A 21,097-nucleotide genomic window follows, 5' to 3' on the forward strand; every position below is an offset into this window, starting at 1 on the left:
AATATGGAAGAGTGGATGAACAATAACTGGATGTGCCTCAATAGCAACAAGACCGAGTTAATGGTATTTGGATCTACTTAGGCTTGCGCTAAACTGACATCCGACTACAAGGCATTTCAAATCAAGGAATCTTGCATTGAAGTAGTTGGTAAAGTGAAAACACTTTGCATGACGCTGGAAGCTACACTCAATGCAGATGCTCAAGCCATGTATGTCAGCAAAAACTGTAACTACTACATTCGTCTCCTCAAAGCAATGAGACCCCTTCTCAATGAAAAAAATTGCGCCACTATTGCCAGAGCCACCATTCTATCACGATTGGACTATGGCAACGCTCTCCTTGCTGGTGCCAGCAAGCAAAGCTTACACAAGTACCAACTGATTCAAAATCAGGCGATAAGAGTCATCAAACTAAAATCAAGGAGAGATCACATCAGTGTAGCCAGATGCGATCTACATTGGTTGAAAATGGAAGACTGTGTACAGTTCAAGTCCTTGTGCCTAACCCATAAATGCCTTTATGGAAAAGCACCTGCCTACCTTAAGACCAAACTTACACCCTACAACACTACCAGAACATTAAGATCTGAAGCCAAGGGACTGATAACAACTCCAAAATTCAAAAAAGAACTAGGTCTAGGAAGAGCATTCCCCACTCGTGCGGCAGCATTCTGGAACAAACTTCCGACTAGCCTTAGACTGGAATCAAATCTATTTTCCTTCCGTAAAAAACTTAAAACCTTGCTTTTTAAGTAATTCGAGATAAGGCTTTACGACCTCTAATGGACATCTCCTATATGTAATTAATCGTCTTGTATATTGTTTGTCTTCACTATTTGTCTACGTCTTCATGTAAGCGCCCCGATGCTTGCGAGCAGTTCGGCGCTATACAAATAAATAAATAAATAAATAAAATAAAGGGCCACATACACAGGGGGCTCAGATGGACACAGTCCTGGCGCCTTTGGCGCCAGGCTCATGAATAACAGTAAGCAAGAACATTTATTTGGGGCAAGAATGCTTTTATTTTGGACCTAACACCTCATTTTGGGTGCAAGGTGCATTTAACATGGGAACTTGCATCACTAAAGGAGCCCCACGTGTACTCTTGGGTGGGGCTGCTGCTGCTATTGGGTTGCCTTGCACATGCTGACTCCCTAGGAGTGGCAGGGTGTGGCAGGCAAGCCAGACCTAGTGGGCGTGCCCACGATCGCAGCTATATAAGCTGCTCCGATCCCTGAGGCAGACGCTTCGCGTTATTCTGCACTTCCATGCAGCGTAACGCTCACCGCCGCCTGGGTATTAAAACCTTACCTTTGGAAACCCTGCTTCCTGCTTCCATACTTACCATCTGGGAAACCTGCTCTCACCTGTGCACGTCTTAGTTGATCCTGACCTCCTTCTTCAAATCTTCAGGAATGCTGACATCTTCTTCTTGGCACCGCAGTTCATCTTCAAGCCTTACGGAACGCTGACATCTTCATTCTGGCACCATAGCTCATCTTTACATCATCTGGGATGCTGAAATGTTTATCTTGGCCACGCGGCACGGCGGGCTTAGTCAGTGACAGCAGCACCTGCAAGTAAAAACCAAAAGACTAGGTTAGACATTTAAAAGACATTCGTTTGAGGTCGCGCTACCACCGAACCTTAAACTGTCACTCACCTGTTGTCAGATATTGCGGTTTCATCCATCTTCCTCCTGGCCGCGTTCCGCGCCCCCACAGCTGCGTTTGGGCTGCATTTCCATCTATTGGGAAGAAAACAGAAGAGAAAAGTTATTCAGGAATTAACAGCAATATTGAGAGAGCAATAATACCAAGACACAAAACCAAACGAGGCAAAGGAAAAACAGAAACGGAAAGAGACAAGAGGAGAAGCATAGTTGCAGCTAGACTGGACTATTACTTACCGGGGATCAGTGAAGGAACTAGATCACATCGACAAGCACCCCTGCCAGAAGTAGCAGGACAGAGAGTTTACCATCAATGATTAACAGGTGAGCCCTATGGTCCGGTACATGCCCACAGAAATCGCACCTTGGGTAGAAGGGTTTGAGAGGTACAATAGTCACCGATCAGCGCACTCTTCTCATAATCATACAGGAGCGGTGTCACCAATTGCTGCCGCTCACAGCTTATCCCCAGAGGGAAAGACCTGACAGGGGTGATCTAACTCCTGGGAGGGCTGCAATTGTGCCCCAACACCTCTGCAGAGACCAGGTGAGCGTAACAGGTATGCTGTGACGGTCGCAGATGCTCGGCTGATTGTACCTCCTTTGCGAAAGTGTTCTAGGATTTTCTCCCTATCCTTGTAGTTTAGGATCTTGACTATTATGGGCCGGGATGTGGCTCCAGGCGGTGGCTTCCTTGTTAGGGCCCTATGTGCCCTCTCCACTGTGAATCCTTGGGTCAGTGTACCCGCTCCTATTTCTTGCAGCAACATGTTTTTGATGAAGTCCGTCGGGTGTGGGCCTTCTTCCCCTTCGGGAAACCTGACAATTCTCACATTATTTCTCCTTGCTGGTCCTTCCACTTCCTCTGCTTTGCTTTTGAGATCTGCACTTGTTGTTGCGGTATGGAGACTTCCTGGGAATTTTCTTTGCAACTGCTGGCGTTTGCTTGCACCTCCTTCTCTAAAGTCCATGTACGTTCTGCTAACACCCTGACATCCTGTCTTAACAGGTTCATGTCGATGCGGATCACGTTGATTTTAAATTCCAGTGTCGTTTTCAGTTCCGCTATGGCCTCCAATATCTGTTGATCACTTCTTCCTGTTGCTGCATCGTATTGCGTCCGCTGTGCTAACGTCATCACACTGCCTGGTGTTTGTGCAGGTTTGGTAAATGTGTCTATTGAGGACTTTTTCCCTTTGCTCTTATTTGACTTGGATGCCATAGCTGCCCCCCCAGCCTGTACTGCAGCACTGTCTCCTATCGAATCCGACTTGGTGTTGCTACATGTCTATTTGGCCTTACTGTTGATAGGCTCTTTTCCATTGCCCTCCGCAGTACTGGGTTGTCTGTCTTCCCACGGGGGATTATGTCTGTGACAACGCTCTCCGTACCGTGTGTCATCTTCTCCAAGTTCTGTCCCTGCTTGGGGTCTATCTTCCCGCTTTATGTTGTCAGCACCGCTGGTGCGTCTTCTGTGTCTGCGTACCCTCCGGTAGGTGTAGCCCGGCGACTAGTGGCAGCAAACCTATCTTGTCAAGCCGTCGTTATTCACCTTGTCCTGTATTCCTCCGGGGCGCCCGTCCGTTCTGTTCTGGGTTTTGCTTCTGGTATTAAGATGTCCTGGCAAATGCCTTCAGCCTATGCCCATCGATTCCCTCAGTTGTGGTCATGTGTCTGTGCCCCAATGGGTGTGATTGTATGCCCCTTCTGGTTCAAAGTTATTTGTTCTAGGGGGGCTAATCTCCCGCCAGCTTAATTTTGCCTCTCCTCTCGCCACCAGGGCCCACTGCTTCCCCTATGAATCACTGCACTGTCCGGGCCCCTTCACTCGACTTTACGCCCCTTATCCTCCTCACCTCTTATTCGGGTGCTGTGGGCCTCTTCCAGGTGCTGGAAGCTCTCTGCGCCTTCAAACCAATCTGCGGCGCTGCATTCAGGGCACTATGCTGTCTCAGCGTGGTGCGCCAAAAACCAAAACTGCTACACGTCTTGTTGCCACCTTGCTGGTTTCTAATTATCTGGCATCTGCCCTGTGTAGCCTGCTCTGTCTGCAGTTTTCTGCTCTGCTCCTACGTATTGTTCACATCCAGTCCTTCCACTGTCCTGCCTACACCTTTGTAGGTTCTGTGATGCCGGTGTTGAGGACCCGCACCGTCCTGTTATTGTAGCTACTGGGCTGTTCCGTCCGCTCGGTCCGGGCCACTATGTAAGCCCCAGATTGCGCCTGCAGCTGCTAGCGGCCACAGTTCCTCTTCACAGCTGCTCCGGACAGCCGGTTCCCATCTGTTTAGGTACCCTTGTTCTGCATGCGTGAGTACTGTATCCGTGCTTCTCCCGCACTCCTCTGACCCGCGGTGCTTCTCCCCTCCACATGTCCATCAAGCCTCTGCTGCAGTCTCTGTCAGTGTGATACTCCTTTCATGCTTTCATAGAATGTTCGGATCCGTCACTCTCTATGTGATTAATCCATTCCGTCTTCGCAGAACTCAGCCCACACCTCGCTTTGCTGTGCTGGCCTTGTTTCCTTTCACAGAGTAACCCCAGTGGACACTTCGCCTTACTCAGTGATGGTGCCCTATCATGCCTTCTTGTTCCGCACGATCACGGTCTTCCCAGCTTGCCTGCAGCCATAATGTCATCAGCCTCACTGGTTTGCTTTGCATTTCAGTGGCCATGATATTGCTACAATGTATCTCTCACTTCACAGCACAGTGTAGCCACGTGCTTTCACTCTCGTTGCCTGCTGGTGTTGCTCGTCCAACGTGTCAGCCCACAGCCTTAGCAGCTCTGGCACAGGGTCACACCGCTCCAGCCCTTCGGTGTGTCCCTCACTGCATGCTACTATGCATGCAGATCTGCACACTCGTCCCTGCAGGGGCTCTTGCGTGCGTCGTCGATGTACTATCTAGTCAGCCTGCTTTCCACTACCACACAATCACGCCTTTCCCACAAGCAGGGTTCTGTTTCTTTCTGTTCTGTGACTCTGCACTAGTGCTTCTCCCTGCTGATTGAAGATGGTCCGTCTGGGGGATCCTTTGTCCTTGTCAGGCCGCCATCTTGTTGTTATTGCCATCGAGACGCTTCGCCCCTTCTCCGGCTCATAAGCACTATAAGTTATTACAAAATTGTGTGCTTTCTATTCCATATTCCTTCGCATGCCAGCATCTCCAGTTTTGTACATGGGCGCTTCATGTGGTCGCACCTTTTGCTCAGTATAATTGAGGATCAGCAGGATCACCCAGAATCACATCCTACTCCATGGTTCTTTAGCCATGCCGCCCCACCCCCAGAAGGAGTGTAAAGTTACCCTGGAACTGGTTTTGAACATTAAGAGACTGAGACTAAGTATAAGTTGGCAAGTTGGACAAGCTGATGTCTTGGGGTAAAGAAACCTGAGACTGTATGAACTTTGTTGTTGTCTTGAGGAAGGGAACCTCGAGGTCCCTTTTTGCAACTGTGTTATCTTCTTGGGGAAGGGAACCTCGAGACTTTGTGGAACTGTCTTGAACTTGGGGAACAGGGCTGGTTCAGCCACATTAACATTTGAACACTGATTTTTCCTTTTGCATGCATTTCTCCTTTTGACACTTTTGTACAAGAGATAGGGCAGGCATTAGGTTTTGTTAGCATAGGCCATTTTGGTTTGACAGACTTCACTGTTTTGTTTATCGCTTGATGATCGAGACTACTCCCATCTTAGTTCTAGGGCAAAATAGGAGTTTCTCCAAACCCTACATTTTCAATAAAGGTTTTACAAATTGTATCCATTGTGTCTGAATACTTGTGTTACCATGCCTTCCCTACAGTATTTTTCTCAAGTGTTATGGTGCCCGATAATGGGGGATTTAACTGAAATCACTGGATGGACTATACAAGCTAAATCTCAATTCTTCGAAGACTGATGTCATCTACCTTACAACTCCTAACGCTCTACCCCTCCACCCCTCCACACTATCCCTTCCTCTTGAACCTCTCACCGCAACTCAAAGGCTCCCTACTTTGGGGTTCGATGTTATGTTGATTTATACCATGCACTGTTGCCGTTTTCATGGTCTTCGGGTGCTCTTTTGGATCGGAAAGGGAAGGTGGGGATGGCTTGGTCGGGGGAAAAGAAGGAAAAGACAAAGTGTGTGCTTGGCTGTTGGTCTGTTTGTAGAACCAGGAGTAACTGGTGTCTGTGCAGGTGTGTTTTCTAGGGGTGTTTTGGTAAGTACACTGGAGGCTTATTGTTTGCAGATGGAACACAATCAGTGTTTTACTTGTCAGGGTGTTTGAGTTAATTGGTGAGGTTTCTACGATGATTAGAGAGAGTGTGGTTAAGTAGGAGGTTGTTAGTCGTTTGTTTTTCGGATACTTAGTTGTGAAAAAGTCAAGGCACAGTATAAAAATGCAATTTGCCTTTGCTGGAACGTCCACATTCATACGAGCATGGAAAGTGCACAGCTTCAAGCATGATGGAGAATTCTAAGGCATGCCTAAATATGAAGAACACAAGCATGCTGAAAAGTTTTTTGTTTGGGATATCCTGATGTGAAAATTGTACATTCAGTATAGGGAAATAAATTAACCAAGATGCACCCAGGCAGAACACTTGACAAAATAAAATATATGGAACTGCTCATCCCACCATCATAGGCTCTTAAATGCCTCAGCGACTATTTACAGCGACTATATAGAAACAATGCAACGTGCCCACAATGGCAACCAGGTGTGATGCACAATTAGGCTGCGGTATGAAAATGTGATGCACCCTCCGTGGGATACCCATCTGGGGGGCGGGGGGTAAGAAATAATACTGTGCAATAAAGGACACATGCATTGTGCATTTGATGCAATACCCAGGTAGGGGCCAAGAGAATAGGGCACAGAAAACATTCTCTTGATGGCCTAGATGTTGTGTTAAATTATGTTATTGGCGTTTGTATTGTGCGCCACTGCCACTTCCTACGGTCTACTGGTGCACCTGTGGCTCTGGAATAGCAGAGAGCAAACAGTTGGTGCTGGTAGAGCCAGGAGGACTTGGCATATGTGCGGTTGAGTTTTCTGTTATTTGTGGCATTTCCCAGAAGGACTGTGTTTCTGGATGGGAAACTGAAGCTCCCACATTTTTATTATCTCTACTTCTCTACCAGCCAATTTAAATCTTCTGTTTGCAAGATTTGTCCTTTCTTTAGCTATAACACGCATTTTCACTCTTGTCCTCAGTCTTCTTGATTACTGGTATTGCCTCCTCCTGTGCTTTCCTCGCTTTCTTTGCCTCTATAACCACCCATACTCCTCCCCTACCACCACACACTAAATTGTCCTCCATATGCCTTCATTTTATCAACTATAAAAGGAAGCCACATCCTATTCATGTCTTATTGTTTATTGTATGGAAATGGACTGACACGATAAACTGGAGGGCTTGGCAAGAAAATACGTGCTCATGGATCGAATTGAGGGTTGTTGCTGCAACGGCTCCGGTCTCCTCTTCTTAGACTACCATCCCAAAATTTCGAGGAATAGGAACTATTGACTAGGAGTACGATAGTAACCAGTATAAACCTTTTTCATCATAACGGTGCCTTTTAAAGTTAGTCATAGGTGTGTTTAAAAAATATATTGTCATAACATTTTCCGTTGTCACTGTATACATCTAGTATCATTCTTTTGTCCCTATCTAACAGAGCGCCTACGTCAAAAAGGACATTTCAGGTTTCATTATCCAAATTCATTACACATTTACTGTATACCTTTCAAACTCACGAATTAAAGCTTTTGCCAGATTTTTGTTGTTGTTAGCTTCTTTGAATAGCTGGCAACATTTAAACATAATTAACTTCTTTTCTTGTAAACAGGAACTGGTGAACCTTTTGCTGACCGGTAAAGCTGTGTCCAACGTGTTCAACGATGTAGTGGAGCTCGATTCTGGGAATGGCAATATAACTCTATTAAAAGGAATTGATTTTCGCAGTGACATTGGTTTCTTATCTCTCTTTGAGCACTATAACGTGTGCCAGGTACAGTATAATTTTACGTATATTTTGCAAGGCTTTGTTATGTTATTTGGTAAGAATTTGCCCAGAGAAAAGTAAACAATGCCAATAGTTTTGACGTTTACTGCTTTTCTTTGCATTTTGCATTTATAGGCACCAATGTGCAAGGAGAATTCAAAGTTTTAAAGAAGGGTGGGATAAGAGGTGCATGTGTGCAAAAGAATGATAAGGGAATACACAACGGAGGAAGCCATTGTTAGAGGGTTCCATCGATGATGAGAGGGTATAGGGAGAGCGAGTAAGGTGGGTGGATGGGGGAGTAGCGGGGGTAGAGTGCGGCTAGAGAGAGGGGGTTCTGTGTTTGGTGGGGTAAAGAGAGGGGGTAGGGTTGATAAGAGAAAGAGGGGCTACAATGGGTGGATGGGGTAGAGAGAGGGGATGGGGTGCATGGCAGTAGAGAGGGGTAGTGTGGGTTGGTGGGGGTAGAGAGAGTGAGGGTATTGTGGGTGGGGTAGAGTGAGTGGGGGTAGGGTAGGTGGGTGAGGATAGCGATGAGTGGTTAGGGTTTGTAGGGGCAGAGAGTAGGGATAGAGAGAGTGGGGATAGGGTGGGTGGGGTAGAGGGAGTGGGGCGGGTGGGAATAGAGAGTGTGGGGGTAGCTGGAGTGGAGGTAAGGTAGGTAGGAGAAGAGAGGGTAAAGGGTAGGTAGGTTGGGTTGGTTTGGGTAAGAGACCAGTGGGAGTAGGTTTGATGGGTGGGGATAGAGTGAGTTGGGGTAGAATGTGGTGAAATGGTGGTTGGGGGTAGAGAGAGCAGGGGTAGGTGGGTGGAGTAGAGAGTGTGGCAGCAGGATAGGTAGGAGGAGGGTAGAATGTGGGTAGGGCGGGTGGCCAGAGGGTAGAAAGAGCGTTGGTAGGGTGGATTGGGGAGGAGAGTAGAAGAGAGTGTGGGTAGGATGGGTTGGGAGGGTAGAGCGAGTGTGGGTATGGTGGTTGGGGGAGGAGAGTAGAGAGAGTTGGTACGGTGGTTGCCCCACCACCCTGAATAACGTTAGCAGCGGGACCACAACACAGTGCTTCTTGGCATGCTCAGAGCAAAGTCAGCCGGTCTCAAGAAAGCAGGCAGAGGGCCTGCCGCCCCGCAGACAGCAGAGAAGGCTTAAGAGCAGGCAGGGGTGTCCGTGGGCCTCTTATCTGCAGGTGAGGCGTGGAGTGGCGGGATGGGAGGGGGATCTTGTCTCTCTATAAGTTTTAAAGTAAGAATGCCTTGGACACAGCGCCTTGGAAAGGGCGAACGTAAGGGGAACCGATCTGTGGCTTTTGTTAGAGAGAATTCTCATAAATGGCTGATTTCCCTTACCTAATGAGTTCCTCAGCAGCTTTGCTGGATTTCTAGGATTTATTTTTCTCACAGTGTGAGCCTTTTTTCCCACTCTTACATGTGTTTTGCTGTGTGTGTTTTCACTTTTTGTGTGATCTTGAGCACTGGAGCCTCACCTACTCCATGGCCTCATATTTTTCATGTGTGTTACACAGCACCATCAGTGCAGTGACACAGGGTTGTCTTTGAGACTTCCCACAGACTCCATTTTCTGGGGCTGACTACTGTCCCCCAGAAAAGGTAAAGTTGCCATTAACTTTGCTTTAGTCACTTTAAACCACAAACCCGGTACACACCATCTTACATGGAGTATTGGAAAGGGTTAATTCTTATCCCTTTTTGTATGTTTCTCTTGGGGCATTGTTTCGCTCCCTTTACATTAAGACTTGGCTGGTGGCAGTGGTAACTACCCTAACTTTTCTACCGCGGTTATCTTATGTAACCATATTGTTTTAGGCTATTATATTAGCCTCGAACATAAACCCGCTTGACCAAATACATTTTATTTTTGCTCCGGCTGGATTCCTTTGTTCGCTGTCTTTTCGCGGAAGCCCATCTTAAGGCACCTGAAAGTCTAGGTAGGCAGGATGTGAGGGAGGGATCTTCGGACCCCTGCCATGGGTTCCCTTGGTAACCCAAGTTGCACTTCTGTTTGATTGGCTGAGGGGACTGTCCTTGCCAGGACAGCCACCCTGCTGTGTGATTGACAGCCAGGCTGTGTGAATGGGGTAAAACTGCTTAGAAAGCAGGTCTCTGGGACTGGAAAGGCAGAGTCGCCATTGGAACGAAAGAACCAATGAGGAGCTGACAGAGAGGACCTCTACAACGACTGAACCGCCCAGTGAAGCCCTGCTGCAGGTCCGAATCTTCAGAATCCGACGATAGAGAAGATCCTCCAGGAAACTTCTTCCCTTGAGCTGGTGAGACCAACCAGTTTGCCCAAACTACAAGCCAGGACCCCTCCTCTGGTCGAATTCGCTGTACAGAGCTACAGTGGGCCGGATAGCCAGGCAGGTCGGACCCTGCTTGGGTTTTAAGGAGCGCACCTTTTATTCGTTGTTTTGCTCTGCTGCTGGTTTCTTCCCTGGGTAGCGCAGGACCCTCTAGTCTTCCTACTTCTTGTCAGTCCGACAGTCTCTTCAGGAACCGTGAGCCTGCAGGAACTACCAGGAACGTCCGCCTCAGCTACAGCTTCCTCTCTGTTTTAAGGTACTGTGCAAATCCGGTTGTTCGTTTTGTTCAACCGCAGTGAAAGTGTTTGAAATCTCTCTCCAATCCGAGGGCTTGTCCTTCTCTTCTCTTTTCTATCAACCAACCTCGTCCGGAAACCATGCCACAAACTTTATTGCAAACTACCCTGAACTGTGTGATCTTGAGCAAAAGACTTTTGACCCATTGACTTTGGCCTTAAGCCTTTTCTACCTGATTCTATCTCTGTAGTTCCTCTTGTTCAATTGCCCTGAGTACTTACCTGTTGGTTTGATTTAATTTCTAATAACTTTGTCTTTCCCTCCCTTTTAAATTGCTGCAGTGCCATTTTGCTCCCACTTCATTTTGTGAGCTTACCTTGTCTGGAATTTAGCTGAAGTGGTGTGGTGTATCAAGAGTGTGATTTTTAGACTGGTTATAATAGTGTAATGTTGTACAACTGAAGCATGTATATTCGAGGGGTTTGTGTCCTCCGACGTATGCCACATCTATGACAGGTAATGACCACAGCTGTGCTGCTTCGGAAAATTTTTGGCAGAGGGCGTCCTGCGTCGATGACATCGATACGTTGTTCCTCGAGGGCCTCCGTCGAGGGTCAACGTCACTGGATGTTATATATAGGACGCACGCCGCCCGTAGCCTCAGTTCGTTTTTTTCCGCAAACGTGTTTGCTTCGGAATCTCGGCACGCTCGGTTCTTCTCTTCGATAGCAATGTCTTCTTCTTCTACTACCCCGAAGTCGGGCTTTAAAAAATGTCGGAACTGCGGTTCGAAAATGTCCATCACGGACCCGCACAACATCTGCCTCTGGTGCCTCGGCGAAAGCCACGCCACCGACGACTGCAATGATTATCACTCCCTGACCTCTAAGGCCTTGTGGATATGTAAGAAGAAATCAAAGGTAGGTAGGGTGTCTAAGCCCCATAAATCAAAGTCCCCTGTCCTTTCGATCGATGACTTGAGGGGCGACACTCTGCGTGGGCAAAAATCCAGGGGGTCTCAGTCTCGGGGTGGTTCCCGCCATTCCTCTGCCTCTTCGAGGCATTCTAGGAAACGCCGCCACCGGTCGCCTTCCCCATCCTTGTCGGAGGACTCCACCAGACGGTTGACTTGTCCCACCAAGTCTTCGTCGCGGGCAGAATGGGAGGCATTCCGCCAGCAGATGATGGCGATTTTCGAATTGCAAGGCACAGTTCCGGCTGCGCCTTTGAAAGAAGCCGGCAGGGAACGGGCTCGATCCACCACTCGCATGCCTTTGGGCTCGGGCGGTCGGCGCAATCATCGGGAGCCGTCGAGGTCCCAATCTGACCAGGAAGGTCACCGTAGCTGTGCCAGATCCAGGTCCCGGTCCTCGACGCCATCGGGACCGTCGGAACTTGTGAAGCCTTCAAGGAAGGTGTCAACGCCATCGGTGCCGTGGCCGTCGACGGACGGTCTCGGGGGCTCCGGCCTCGAAGAAGTTGTTGACCCTGTCAGCGCCTCGTTCGACGCCGATTCCCTCGGCGCCGTTTGGGGAGGATTTGCCAGAGGTGCCCCAGAGGGCTGTGGAAACTCAGAGGAAGGCTTTCAGTAAGTCTGTGAGGCCTGTTTTTGAGCCCTACTCTGTTCCTCCTGCCAGATTGGATTTGTTCCAACCTTTGGATTATATTTTGGAGGTGGAGGAAGGGTCTGATGAGGAGATGGTTGTGCCTCCTGATGTACCTGATGACCTTTTATCTGGGCACAGTCAGATGGAGGAACTCCGTCAGTCCTTGCATGACGCCAGTGGTCTTGACATCTCTCCGGAGGTGGAGTTTGGTAGGCCTGGGACGCATGGCGAATCTTCCTGTAGGCGTCTCATGTCAAGGGTGACTGAATACTTGGGGTGGTCTGCTCCACCTGTTGATTTTGATCAGGATGACCTGACGGATATCCTGGACCAAGATCCACCCACTGACCCGGTGTTGCCATTTCAAATGGCTTTGCAAAGAAGGGTGGCGGCGGCTTAGACTGCTCTGGAGAGTCTCCCGGCAGTGAATAAGTCTCTTCCGAAAAAGTACCGCCCTGCCAGTAGCGACCCCTGCCACTTGTCGACGCACCCTACTCTGGAGAGTTTGGTGGTAAAGGCGGCTACGGCCCCCGCGAAGCAGGCCGCGTACCCTACCATCCCTCCTGATTGTCATGATCTCTGCTTCCAAAAGGTCAGGGTTTTCCCCAACTCCCTTGGAAGCAGATCCATAACCCAGGTTCCGAGTGCCAACCAGTCCCAATTGGGACCTTTTGGACCCAGTCCTGGCGCCAGTGGCACCAGGCTCATAAATATGCCCAGTCCCAGCGCTGGAAGCGCCGGGCTCATAATGCTTGGGTGGACTTACCTGCAGCAGACCATGCTGCTTACTTGCCTGCCAGTTGAGCCTCTGATCCTCTTCTGTTTGGAACTCTTCTGGAAAGCAGGAACTCTTTTCTTACCTAGGCGTGGCTGTGGAAGGAGACACCTAAGCACTACAGGAGGCTATTTAAACCACACCAGATGGATGAATCTTGCTTTGCGTTATTCTGCATCCTCTGCAGCAGAACGCTCATCGTGTCTTCTGCATCTGATCCTGGGCCTAAGGAAAAAGGCTTACCATCCTGAATCCAGTCTTCAGCAACACCTATAAAGACAAGAAAGAACAGGTTAGCATTACGGTCTTCAGTGACAGCTCTTCACTTACCTGGTCCATCGGCTGTCACCAACGCCTCGCGCTGCATTCCGGCATCTGAAAGACAAAGGCTTACCTACTCTTCGTGCGCTCCGGAGGTCTTCACACTCCATTCCGGCATCTGAAAGACAAAAGCTTACCAACTCTTTGCACGCTCCGGAGGCCTTCGGCGCTGCATCCCGCATCTGAAAGACAAAACAAGGTGCGTTTAAAGACATTGGGGAACTTTAATACTCACGTGCCATTACTCCTTTCCACATCTAACCCAGTGGGTATTCCGGCACCCTGCAGCCGCTCCGAACTTGTACCTGCAAAATAAAAAGACAGTTAGAGCGCATCGTGAAGCAGGCAACAAGCGCTTACTTACCTGCTTCCAGGCGCTTCTATTCATCACACGGGCTCCATCTTCAACTCACTTCAGCCCGTCATCCGCCATCGCCGGAACCCTGCAAAACAAGAAACATCATTACTAAAGACTTTAAAGACGTTCGTGCAGTAAACGACGGACAGCAGTCCTCTGAAGTCAAGAGGCCTGCTCCCCTTATCCAGTGAAGAAACTGGTTACAGCACCCTGCCCCGAGGCAGATGGAGAGCACGGGGTTAACTTACCTAAGGTGAGAGCGTTAACCTTTGGGGTTCTACCGGAGAAGAGAAAGGGAAGAAGAGAGAGACATTCAATAACCCAGTTCCTTAATCCCATATTTTCTATCTGCAGACATCTTACCCTTCGAGTCAGACATACAGTGCACAGAGGTCCAGCCCAAAGAGCCAGCCGTGTGTTACACATCACCTTTGAAGATACGGTATACGCCCAGTCAAGACTGGCGCCTCTACGGGAATCGGGTGAGCGTTACACTGATAGGGACGATAAGCGCTTTGATGGTTGGGTGAAGAAGGTATTTTCCTCTGGGGGTATGGCTTTGAAGGCAGCCAACTCCGTTTGTGCCTTGGCGAGATTCACTCACACTCTGTTATGCATCTTTGGTGGCTGAGCATATTCCCGAAGGGGAAGAACGGGATGGTTTTCTAGCCCTTGCGCAAGACGGCATGGATGCCATGTGTGAATCCATTCAGTCGGGTTTGGACGCGGCCGACTGTGTCAGCCGGTCCATGGCTGCAAGTGGTTGCGGAAATCAGGGTTTGCTCCTTATGTGCCCATCTGTTTGGCAGCAAGGCTGACGAGAGCCTTGAGAGGTTGCAGACCTCCAGAGCTGCAGCAAAGTCTTTGAGTACTGCAGTACGTCAACCTCCGCCTTTTCGTACTAGGGGACAGCAATGGAGGGGAGGTTCCTTTCGCTACTACTCTACCTTTGCTAGATCGAGAGGCCCTGCCGGTCAAAGGGGCTATCGTAGGAGTACCACAGGTAGAAAGCAAGGTACTTGAGGTGCCAAAGCCGCTCAGGCAGTTGCCTCTTTGCCCTCAGGCACTGCCGCAGCCGTGTCAGCTCAGTCATGAGGCCATGTCCCATGGTTCGCCGGTTGGGGGCAGACGTGCGCAGCATCTTGTAGAATGGCGAGCCATTACTTCAGATGTGTGGGTTCTGGAGATCATAACCCACGGCTATTGTCTTCCCTTCCGGCAGAGGCCTCACGACAATCCACCGGGGAAGCTCTCTTTGAAGCATCCGGATCCGCTCCCTGCGCAGGAAATCCTATCCCTGATGGAGAAAGGCGCCATAGATGCCTCTGGAGGAGAGGAAGAAGGGATGGTATTCCCCTTATTTTGTGATCCTGAAAAAAGACAGGGGATTGAGACCTATCATGGACTTGCGTTGGCTGAACAAGTTCCTCAGCAAGGACAAGTTCAAGATGGTAACTCTTTTTCAAGTCCTGCAGGCCCTTCAACTTCAGGATTGGTTGGTGTCTCTCAACCTCAAGGATGCTTACATTCATGTGCCAATTCATCCCAAGCACAGGAAGTACCTGAGGTTCGTGGTTGGCGACTCGCATTTTCATTTTCGGGTCCTGCTGGTCAGATTGACCTCCGCCCCCAGGGTCTTCACCGAGCTGATGGTGGTGGTGGCAGCGTATCTCAGGAGAAGGGGGATTCACGTCTACCCCTACCTGGACGATTGGTTGATCAGGGCGCGCTCTCCTGAGGAAACATTAGATCATCTGTCCGTTACCTGCCACTCCCTTCACAAGCTGGGCTTCTCCCTCAATTTAAAGAAGTCCCACTTACCCAACGGCTCCAATACATCAGAGCAGTGCTCGACACATCCCTGGGGCAGTGTTCGCCTCCTCAGGTGAGGGCTCATCACATTCTGCAGATGGTGGACAAATTTCAACATGCCCAGAGTCTCCCGGCGTTTGAGTTCTTGAGGTTGCTCGGCCTCATGGCATCCTGCAGTTTCCTGGTACCAGAGGCCAGGCTGCGAATGAGATCTCTGCAGTGTGCTCTCAAAATGCAGTGGTCGCAGTTCTCCGGCACGGTGTTGGATCCCGTTCTGATTCTGCCCTCGGTCGGACTGTATCTTCTGTGGTGGGCCGTTGAAGGCGATGAAAGGAGCACCATTTTGGCAACCTTGGCTAGAGGTGGCGATCGTGACGGAAGCATCCCTCACGGGTTGGGGAGCTCATGCCAACAAGTTGACAGCTAGCGGGCGTTGGGCTCCGTTGGAGTCCAGACTCCACATAAATCTGTTACAGCTGCGTGCTGTCAGGCTAGCCCTGAAGGCTTTTCTGCCGCCTGTGCGGGGGAAGAATGGCCTGATTATGACAGACAATACGGTGGCCATGCACTACCTCAACAAAAAAGGGGGGCAGGGTCACTCCCATTGTGCAGGGAGGTGATGCAGCTCTGGTTCTGGGCCATCCAGCAGGAAATTCCGATCTCGGCAGTTAATCTGGCCGGAGATGAAAAACGCGGCAGCAGACGGTCTGAGCAGGCAGAGCACGGTCTCTCACGAGTGGGAGCTGGCTCAGGAAGTTCTGTTGGAGATCTTCGCCCTTTGGGGATCCCCACAAGTGGATCTCTTCGCCACCAGTGTCAACCGGAAGTGCAAAAGATTCTGCTCGCGGGAATTTTCTCCAAGAGGAGCCATAAGGGATGCGTTCGTACTGCTGTACGCATTTCCTCCAGTCCCCATCATTCCGCAAGTGTTGCGGAGGTTACAGAGGTTACAGAGGTTCCGTTGCCAGATGATCCTCATTGCTCCGGCATGGGCCAGGAGGGCGTGGTACCCAGACCTTCTAGACATGTCCATCTGCCCTCCACGCCGTATTCCCTACAGAGAGGATTGGGACCTCCCCGAAGACGTGATGTAGGTGTTGCTTTCGGCCAGAAGGCCCGCAACGAAATCCCTGTACCGTTGCCGTTGGAGAAAGTTCTGTGACTGGTGCAGGGTACAGAATGTGGCTCCTTTCCAATGTTCCATTCCTTTGGTTTTGTCTTTTTTGCTTTCTTTAGCCCATAAGGGCCTGCAAGTGGGTACCATTAAGGATTACCTGGCGGCGCTGTCCATATTTAAGCGCTCGTCTGAGGAATGTTCTTATTTTAAGAACCCTTTGATTTCTCAGTTTCTAAAAGGGCTAACGAATGTGTTTCCACCGTTGCCTTTCCAGGAGCCGGGATGGGATTTGAATTTGGTTTTAAAGTTCCTAATGGGAGCTCCGTTTGAGCCCTTACATTCTTGTCTGTTGCGACTGTTGTCCTTTAAAACTGTGTTTTTAGTTGCTGTTACTTCCGCACGCACAGTGAGTGAGTTGCAGGCACTTTCCACCAAGCCACCCTTTACTGTGTTCCATAAGGACAGGGTTGTCCTGCGGGTGCGGCCTTCTTTTCTTCCAAAGGTTGTGTCGGAATTCCATTTGAGCCAGAAGGTAACTCTTCCGGTGTTTTATCCTCCTCCACATCCTGGAAAGGAAGAGGAGAGGCTCCATAGGTTGGATCCCAGGAGAGCTTTGAGTTTCCATCTCTCACGGATGTCCCGGGTCAGAGTGGACGATCAGCTCTTTGTTGGTTTTGCTGGAAGGCGCTTGGGTCAGGCTGTTTCCAAACAGACCTTGTCTTGATGGATAATTTTAATGATTTTTGAGTGTTACCGTTTGGCGGGAAAGGACCCTCCAGTGGGCTTAGGGGCTCACTCTACTAGGGGTGTGGCTGCCTCCACTGCTCTGCAGAGGGTTGTTCCGATTCGCAACATTTGCAAAGCAGCCACATGGGCCTCTGTCCATACTTTTGTGAGACATTATTCCTTGGACTCCATCCATGGGCAGGATTTGGCCGTTGGTAAGTCAGTTCTCTATTCAGCCATTTGATTGGGCATTCTAAAATGATGAAATTGTAAATTCTTTTCCCACCTCCATACGTTGGTACTGCTTTGGGAGTCTGTCATAGATGTGGAATACGTCGGAGGACACAATCCACTCGAAGAACAAGTTACTTACCTTATCTGGTAACGTTCTTTCGATGGGATGTTCGTCCGACGTATTCCACATCGCACCCTCCCAGTCTGCCCCCCCTGTACAGAATTTCTTATGCGATTGCAGCTTACGTTTCCGCAAGGCTTTCTGCAGCCCTACTGGCAGGAGATTGGTGCCACACATTCTGGGGAAAAAACTACAACTGAGGCTAAGGCCCCCGTGCTTCCTATATATAATATCCGGTGACGTCGACCCTCGACCAAGGCCCTCGAGGAACAACGTATCGACGCAGGACGCCCTCTGCTAAAAAATTTCCGAAGCAGCACAGCTGTGGTCATTACCTGTCATAGATGTGGAATACGTCGGAGGAACATCCCATCGAAAGAACCTTACCTTGTTCTTCTTCTACTTGAAAACCTTGAGTCAGTGTTTGCCTGAATCATAGTAATTGCTGTCAGTTGTGTAACTATCTGATACTGCTCACTTACTCTTGAGATAAGTCTTGCTGCTCAGCCAACGCTACCACTTTAACTGTGTAGTACAGGCTTGTACCAAAGGTGAATTTGTACTGTCAATTGTAGTCTTAATTGTGTGTGGTGTTCCCAAAGGGTACTGCATATAATTCTGCCTAACAGCCCTCTGTAAATCTGTATTTTGTCTATCGCGTTACCTTTTCATGAAAAAAAGGTTGCTTTAGGTGTAAGCCAAGTTCTGCTGCAGCACTTGCCAGTTTTAACATTTTAAAAAAGATAACTTAAACTAATTTCGTACTCGGAACGTAAAATAAACTATCACGAAAGGAAACACGTAATGGTTTAAAGCCTGAGGCACTTGTTAAGTCCCTTTAACACAAGAAACATCATTTTGAACATGGCTGGTAATTTGTTGCCTTTTCCTCCATGCTAAGTATCAAGAGTGCTTGCATTATTGCATCCTGCATTTCTAATGGATTGTGTCCTCCCGTGGATTCATCATCCTAGATGTATTCGTATCCTGCTTTGCAGTCTTGATAATATTTTCAACATCAGCTATCCCTCGATGGTTAGCATCCGCTCATTTGGATATGACGTCGATGATAGTATAAATAGCATCCATCCCATCTGTTGCCTGGGTTCAGTTTTTCTGCATGCATAGCATGCTCTCGGAGCGGTTCGACTTGCCTCCGTGATTCTCTTTGACTAACGTTGTATTACTTTTTGAGATTTCTCATGATGGTTACACTGAAAACAAGCTTCAAGAGATGTGCAGACTATGATTGGAAGATGTCAATCACTGATCTGCACAGGATTTGTCTCCGGTACCTCGGCGAAGAGCATGAAGTAGTCGAATGTGTCTCATGCCAATCGATGACCAGTAAGACCTTGGAGGAAAGAAGGTCAAAGCTCACCCTAAGTTGGTCGGTTTCTAATTCTGTCTTCCACACCTTCAAAGAGGAAATCTTCTGATGGTAGACGTTCAAACAGAAACTAGTGCCCAGAAAGGCCCAAAAAACACTCCAAACATTCAAAGCAGTCAAGGTCCAGGAGTGATTCACGTCACTCATCTTCTTCCTCGCCACAGAAGAAGGATAAAAAACGACGCCATCATTATTAGTCTTCGGATCCCTCGTGGGAAGAATCCTACAGATCCCTCCTTGAAACCCTACCTAAGGTCTCCTCCCAGGTTGTCAGCGAAAAGCAGACACTTCTGATCCTAACTTTGAGGGTAGTATACTGTGGAAGGATCACCTGGGAGGAGACGAGGCCTAGGGTGGTGAGGATATCCCATGTGATGAGACACAGATTGTGTCCTTTGAAAGGGAACATCTTTCCAAATTGCCAAAACAGGTAATGGCTTATTGTTATTATAATGTCCCTGAATCACATTTAAGATCCATGACTCTGGGCATAAGTACAATAAAACCTGAACAAGCCTTACCCACAGAAATACCTTTCAAAGTATTTCAGGATAAACATCCTCCTTACTCCCAAAGGTAGAACGGCAAGGAATCTAGAAGTATTGCTATAAATAGAATGTCTTCCTCTGTAACTACAAATTCTAATGATGTATCCTTAAATAACTTTAGGGGAATACATCTACCCTTAAAGATTAGAAGTTATTTAAAATAACTAATTTTGCTGTTGGGCACTATGTGTCCCAAATTCAAATAAGTACTGGGAGGAGGAAGAGGGCTGAAGAGGCATGCAGTGGCAGTAGTCAGGCAATTAAGACTAACAGCCCACACCTGAAGGCACCTGGGAGGCATAAAAGGCCCCCTTAGGTGCAGGCAATCAGAAGGAGCTGGAACTGTGACTGGAGTGTGTGCTGTGGTGCTGTGATAGCAGAAGCAGAAAGAAGAAGGCACAAAGCTGGCGAATCGAGCAGAAGTAGGAGAACCAGAGGGACGCTGGAACATAGATGCAGCAGATTTCACCTGCTTGTTCTGAGAGGCTCCTGTCCCCCTAAACTCTGAAGTTCAGAGGGTACACAGTGGAAGGCGTGCAGGAAGGCTGTCTTTCCCCCATGTGAGCCTGATTGCCGTGGTTGCTGTACGGAGAACGTGTCGGAGACCGGGGCGAGGCGCTGTTCTGAAGCCATGGGTCTCTGGAGCGAGAGCGGCTTCTTAAACGAGTGGCCGGACCAGAGACACCTTCAACGGGGAAGGGTGTGGTTCCCTGTGAAGCTAGAAGCAGTAGAAGTTGTGGCAAACATCATGGAAGTTGTGCGACCCGCAGTACAAGGATTACAGAAGCCGCTGAGTGAAACCTGCCATTCTGATTCCTTGCACAAGCACTGCCGGCAACAGTTTGCAGTTTCCTATTCACTCGGGTATAGTCAGAAGCGAGCTGAAGTTGTTAGTTGAAGCTTTAATAAGGCAATGATGGAAAAGTAGCAATTTTGTGTATTGGGCAATTCTTTTTTACTTGCGTGAAGAGCAAAGGCTGCTAAAAACATTGTTAAACACTTAAAGCCTGTAAACCTTATGAAGAAGTAGTTGCTTGTCCCTCATTATGAAGAGTAAACATTGCGAAGGCCATTGCTGAATACTTAACGTTGAGAAGACCTTTATTAAAACCTTTAACCTTTGAAAACTATATAAAGAAGTGTTCGCTTATGCGTAATTGTGCTTTCCAAAGCAAGACTGAACTCTAACTTTTATTTCATGCGGGCATTCAATTCATATAAAAGAAGTTAAACAGTGTATCTACAATTGAAAGAAGAGTGGGCATTGCCCAAGCCAAGAGTCTCCCCATATTAAGAGTGAAAACAACCCTTCTCAGGCCAAAAAGCAATCTAACTATTATTGTCAACCCAATTACAGTTCAACCTGGCCTAAGATACAAATGTGCAAGCACTACCTGAAGCCAAGAGAGTGGCACCAATGCTTATGGGTAATTACTTGGGCTAACAGTTGGCATAGAAGTGAAGGCAACATCGGGGAAGGGAAACTGGCTGCTTGTAAAGATTATTTGAAGTTGACACAACCTATATTGCTGAAGACTATGAAGGAAAGCGAGAAGTGGATCATACAGGCAAACCTAGGTTGTTATTGTGACAGACAGACAGACCCGAAAGGCAAAGAGGATGCCCCTTTTGAAGAGAGATATTCAGAGGAAGAGTGCCTTGCCTACTTGAAGGTGTGAAGTATTTAAAAGTGAATCTTGTCAAAAACTGCCTTGATGCTTACCCTTCAACAAATTTACTCCACAATCCAAGCCTGGATGGCCACCAATGGACTATGCCTCAACGGGGACAAAACTGAAATCCTCATTCTTGGTAAAAAATCCATGCTAGCCAAATTGGATCCATCCTATCAAAACTTCTGCATT

General features: G+C 48.5%; 1 protein-coding gene across 1 annotated transcript in view; it reads left to right on the plus strand.

The window, feature by feature from the left end:
- Window positions 1–21,097, plus strand: part of MINDY4 (MINDY lysine 48 deubiquitinase 4) — a 1,976,984-nt gene that overhangs the window by 1,664,193 nt on the left and 291,694 nt on the right. Inside the window, exon 15 of the mRNA XM_069647706.1 lies at window positions 7,516–7,677. Coding sequence (XP_069503807.1) covers window positions 7,516–7,677 — 162 coding nt within the window. The remainder of the gene's footprint in view (window positions 1–7,515; window positions 7,678–21,097) is intronic.

The sequence above is a fragment of the Ambystoma mexicanum genome, chromosome 2q, assembly GCF_040938575.1.
Source record: "Ambystoma mexicanum isolate Mex_15411 chromosome 2q, UKY_AmexF1_1, whole genome shotgun sequence".
In the NCBI taxonomy this organism is placed as follows: domain Eukaryota; kingdom Metazoa; phylum Chordata; class Amphibia; order Caudata; family Ambystomatidae; genus Ambystoma; species Ambystoma mexicanum.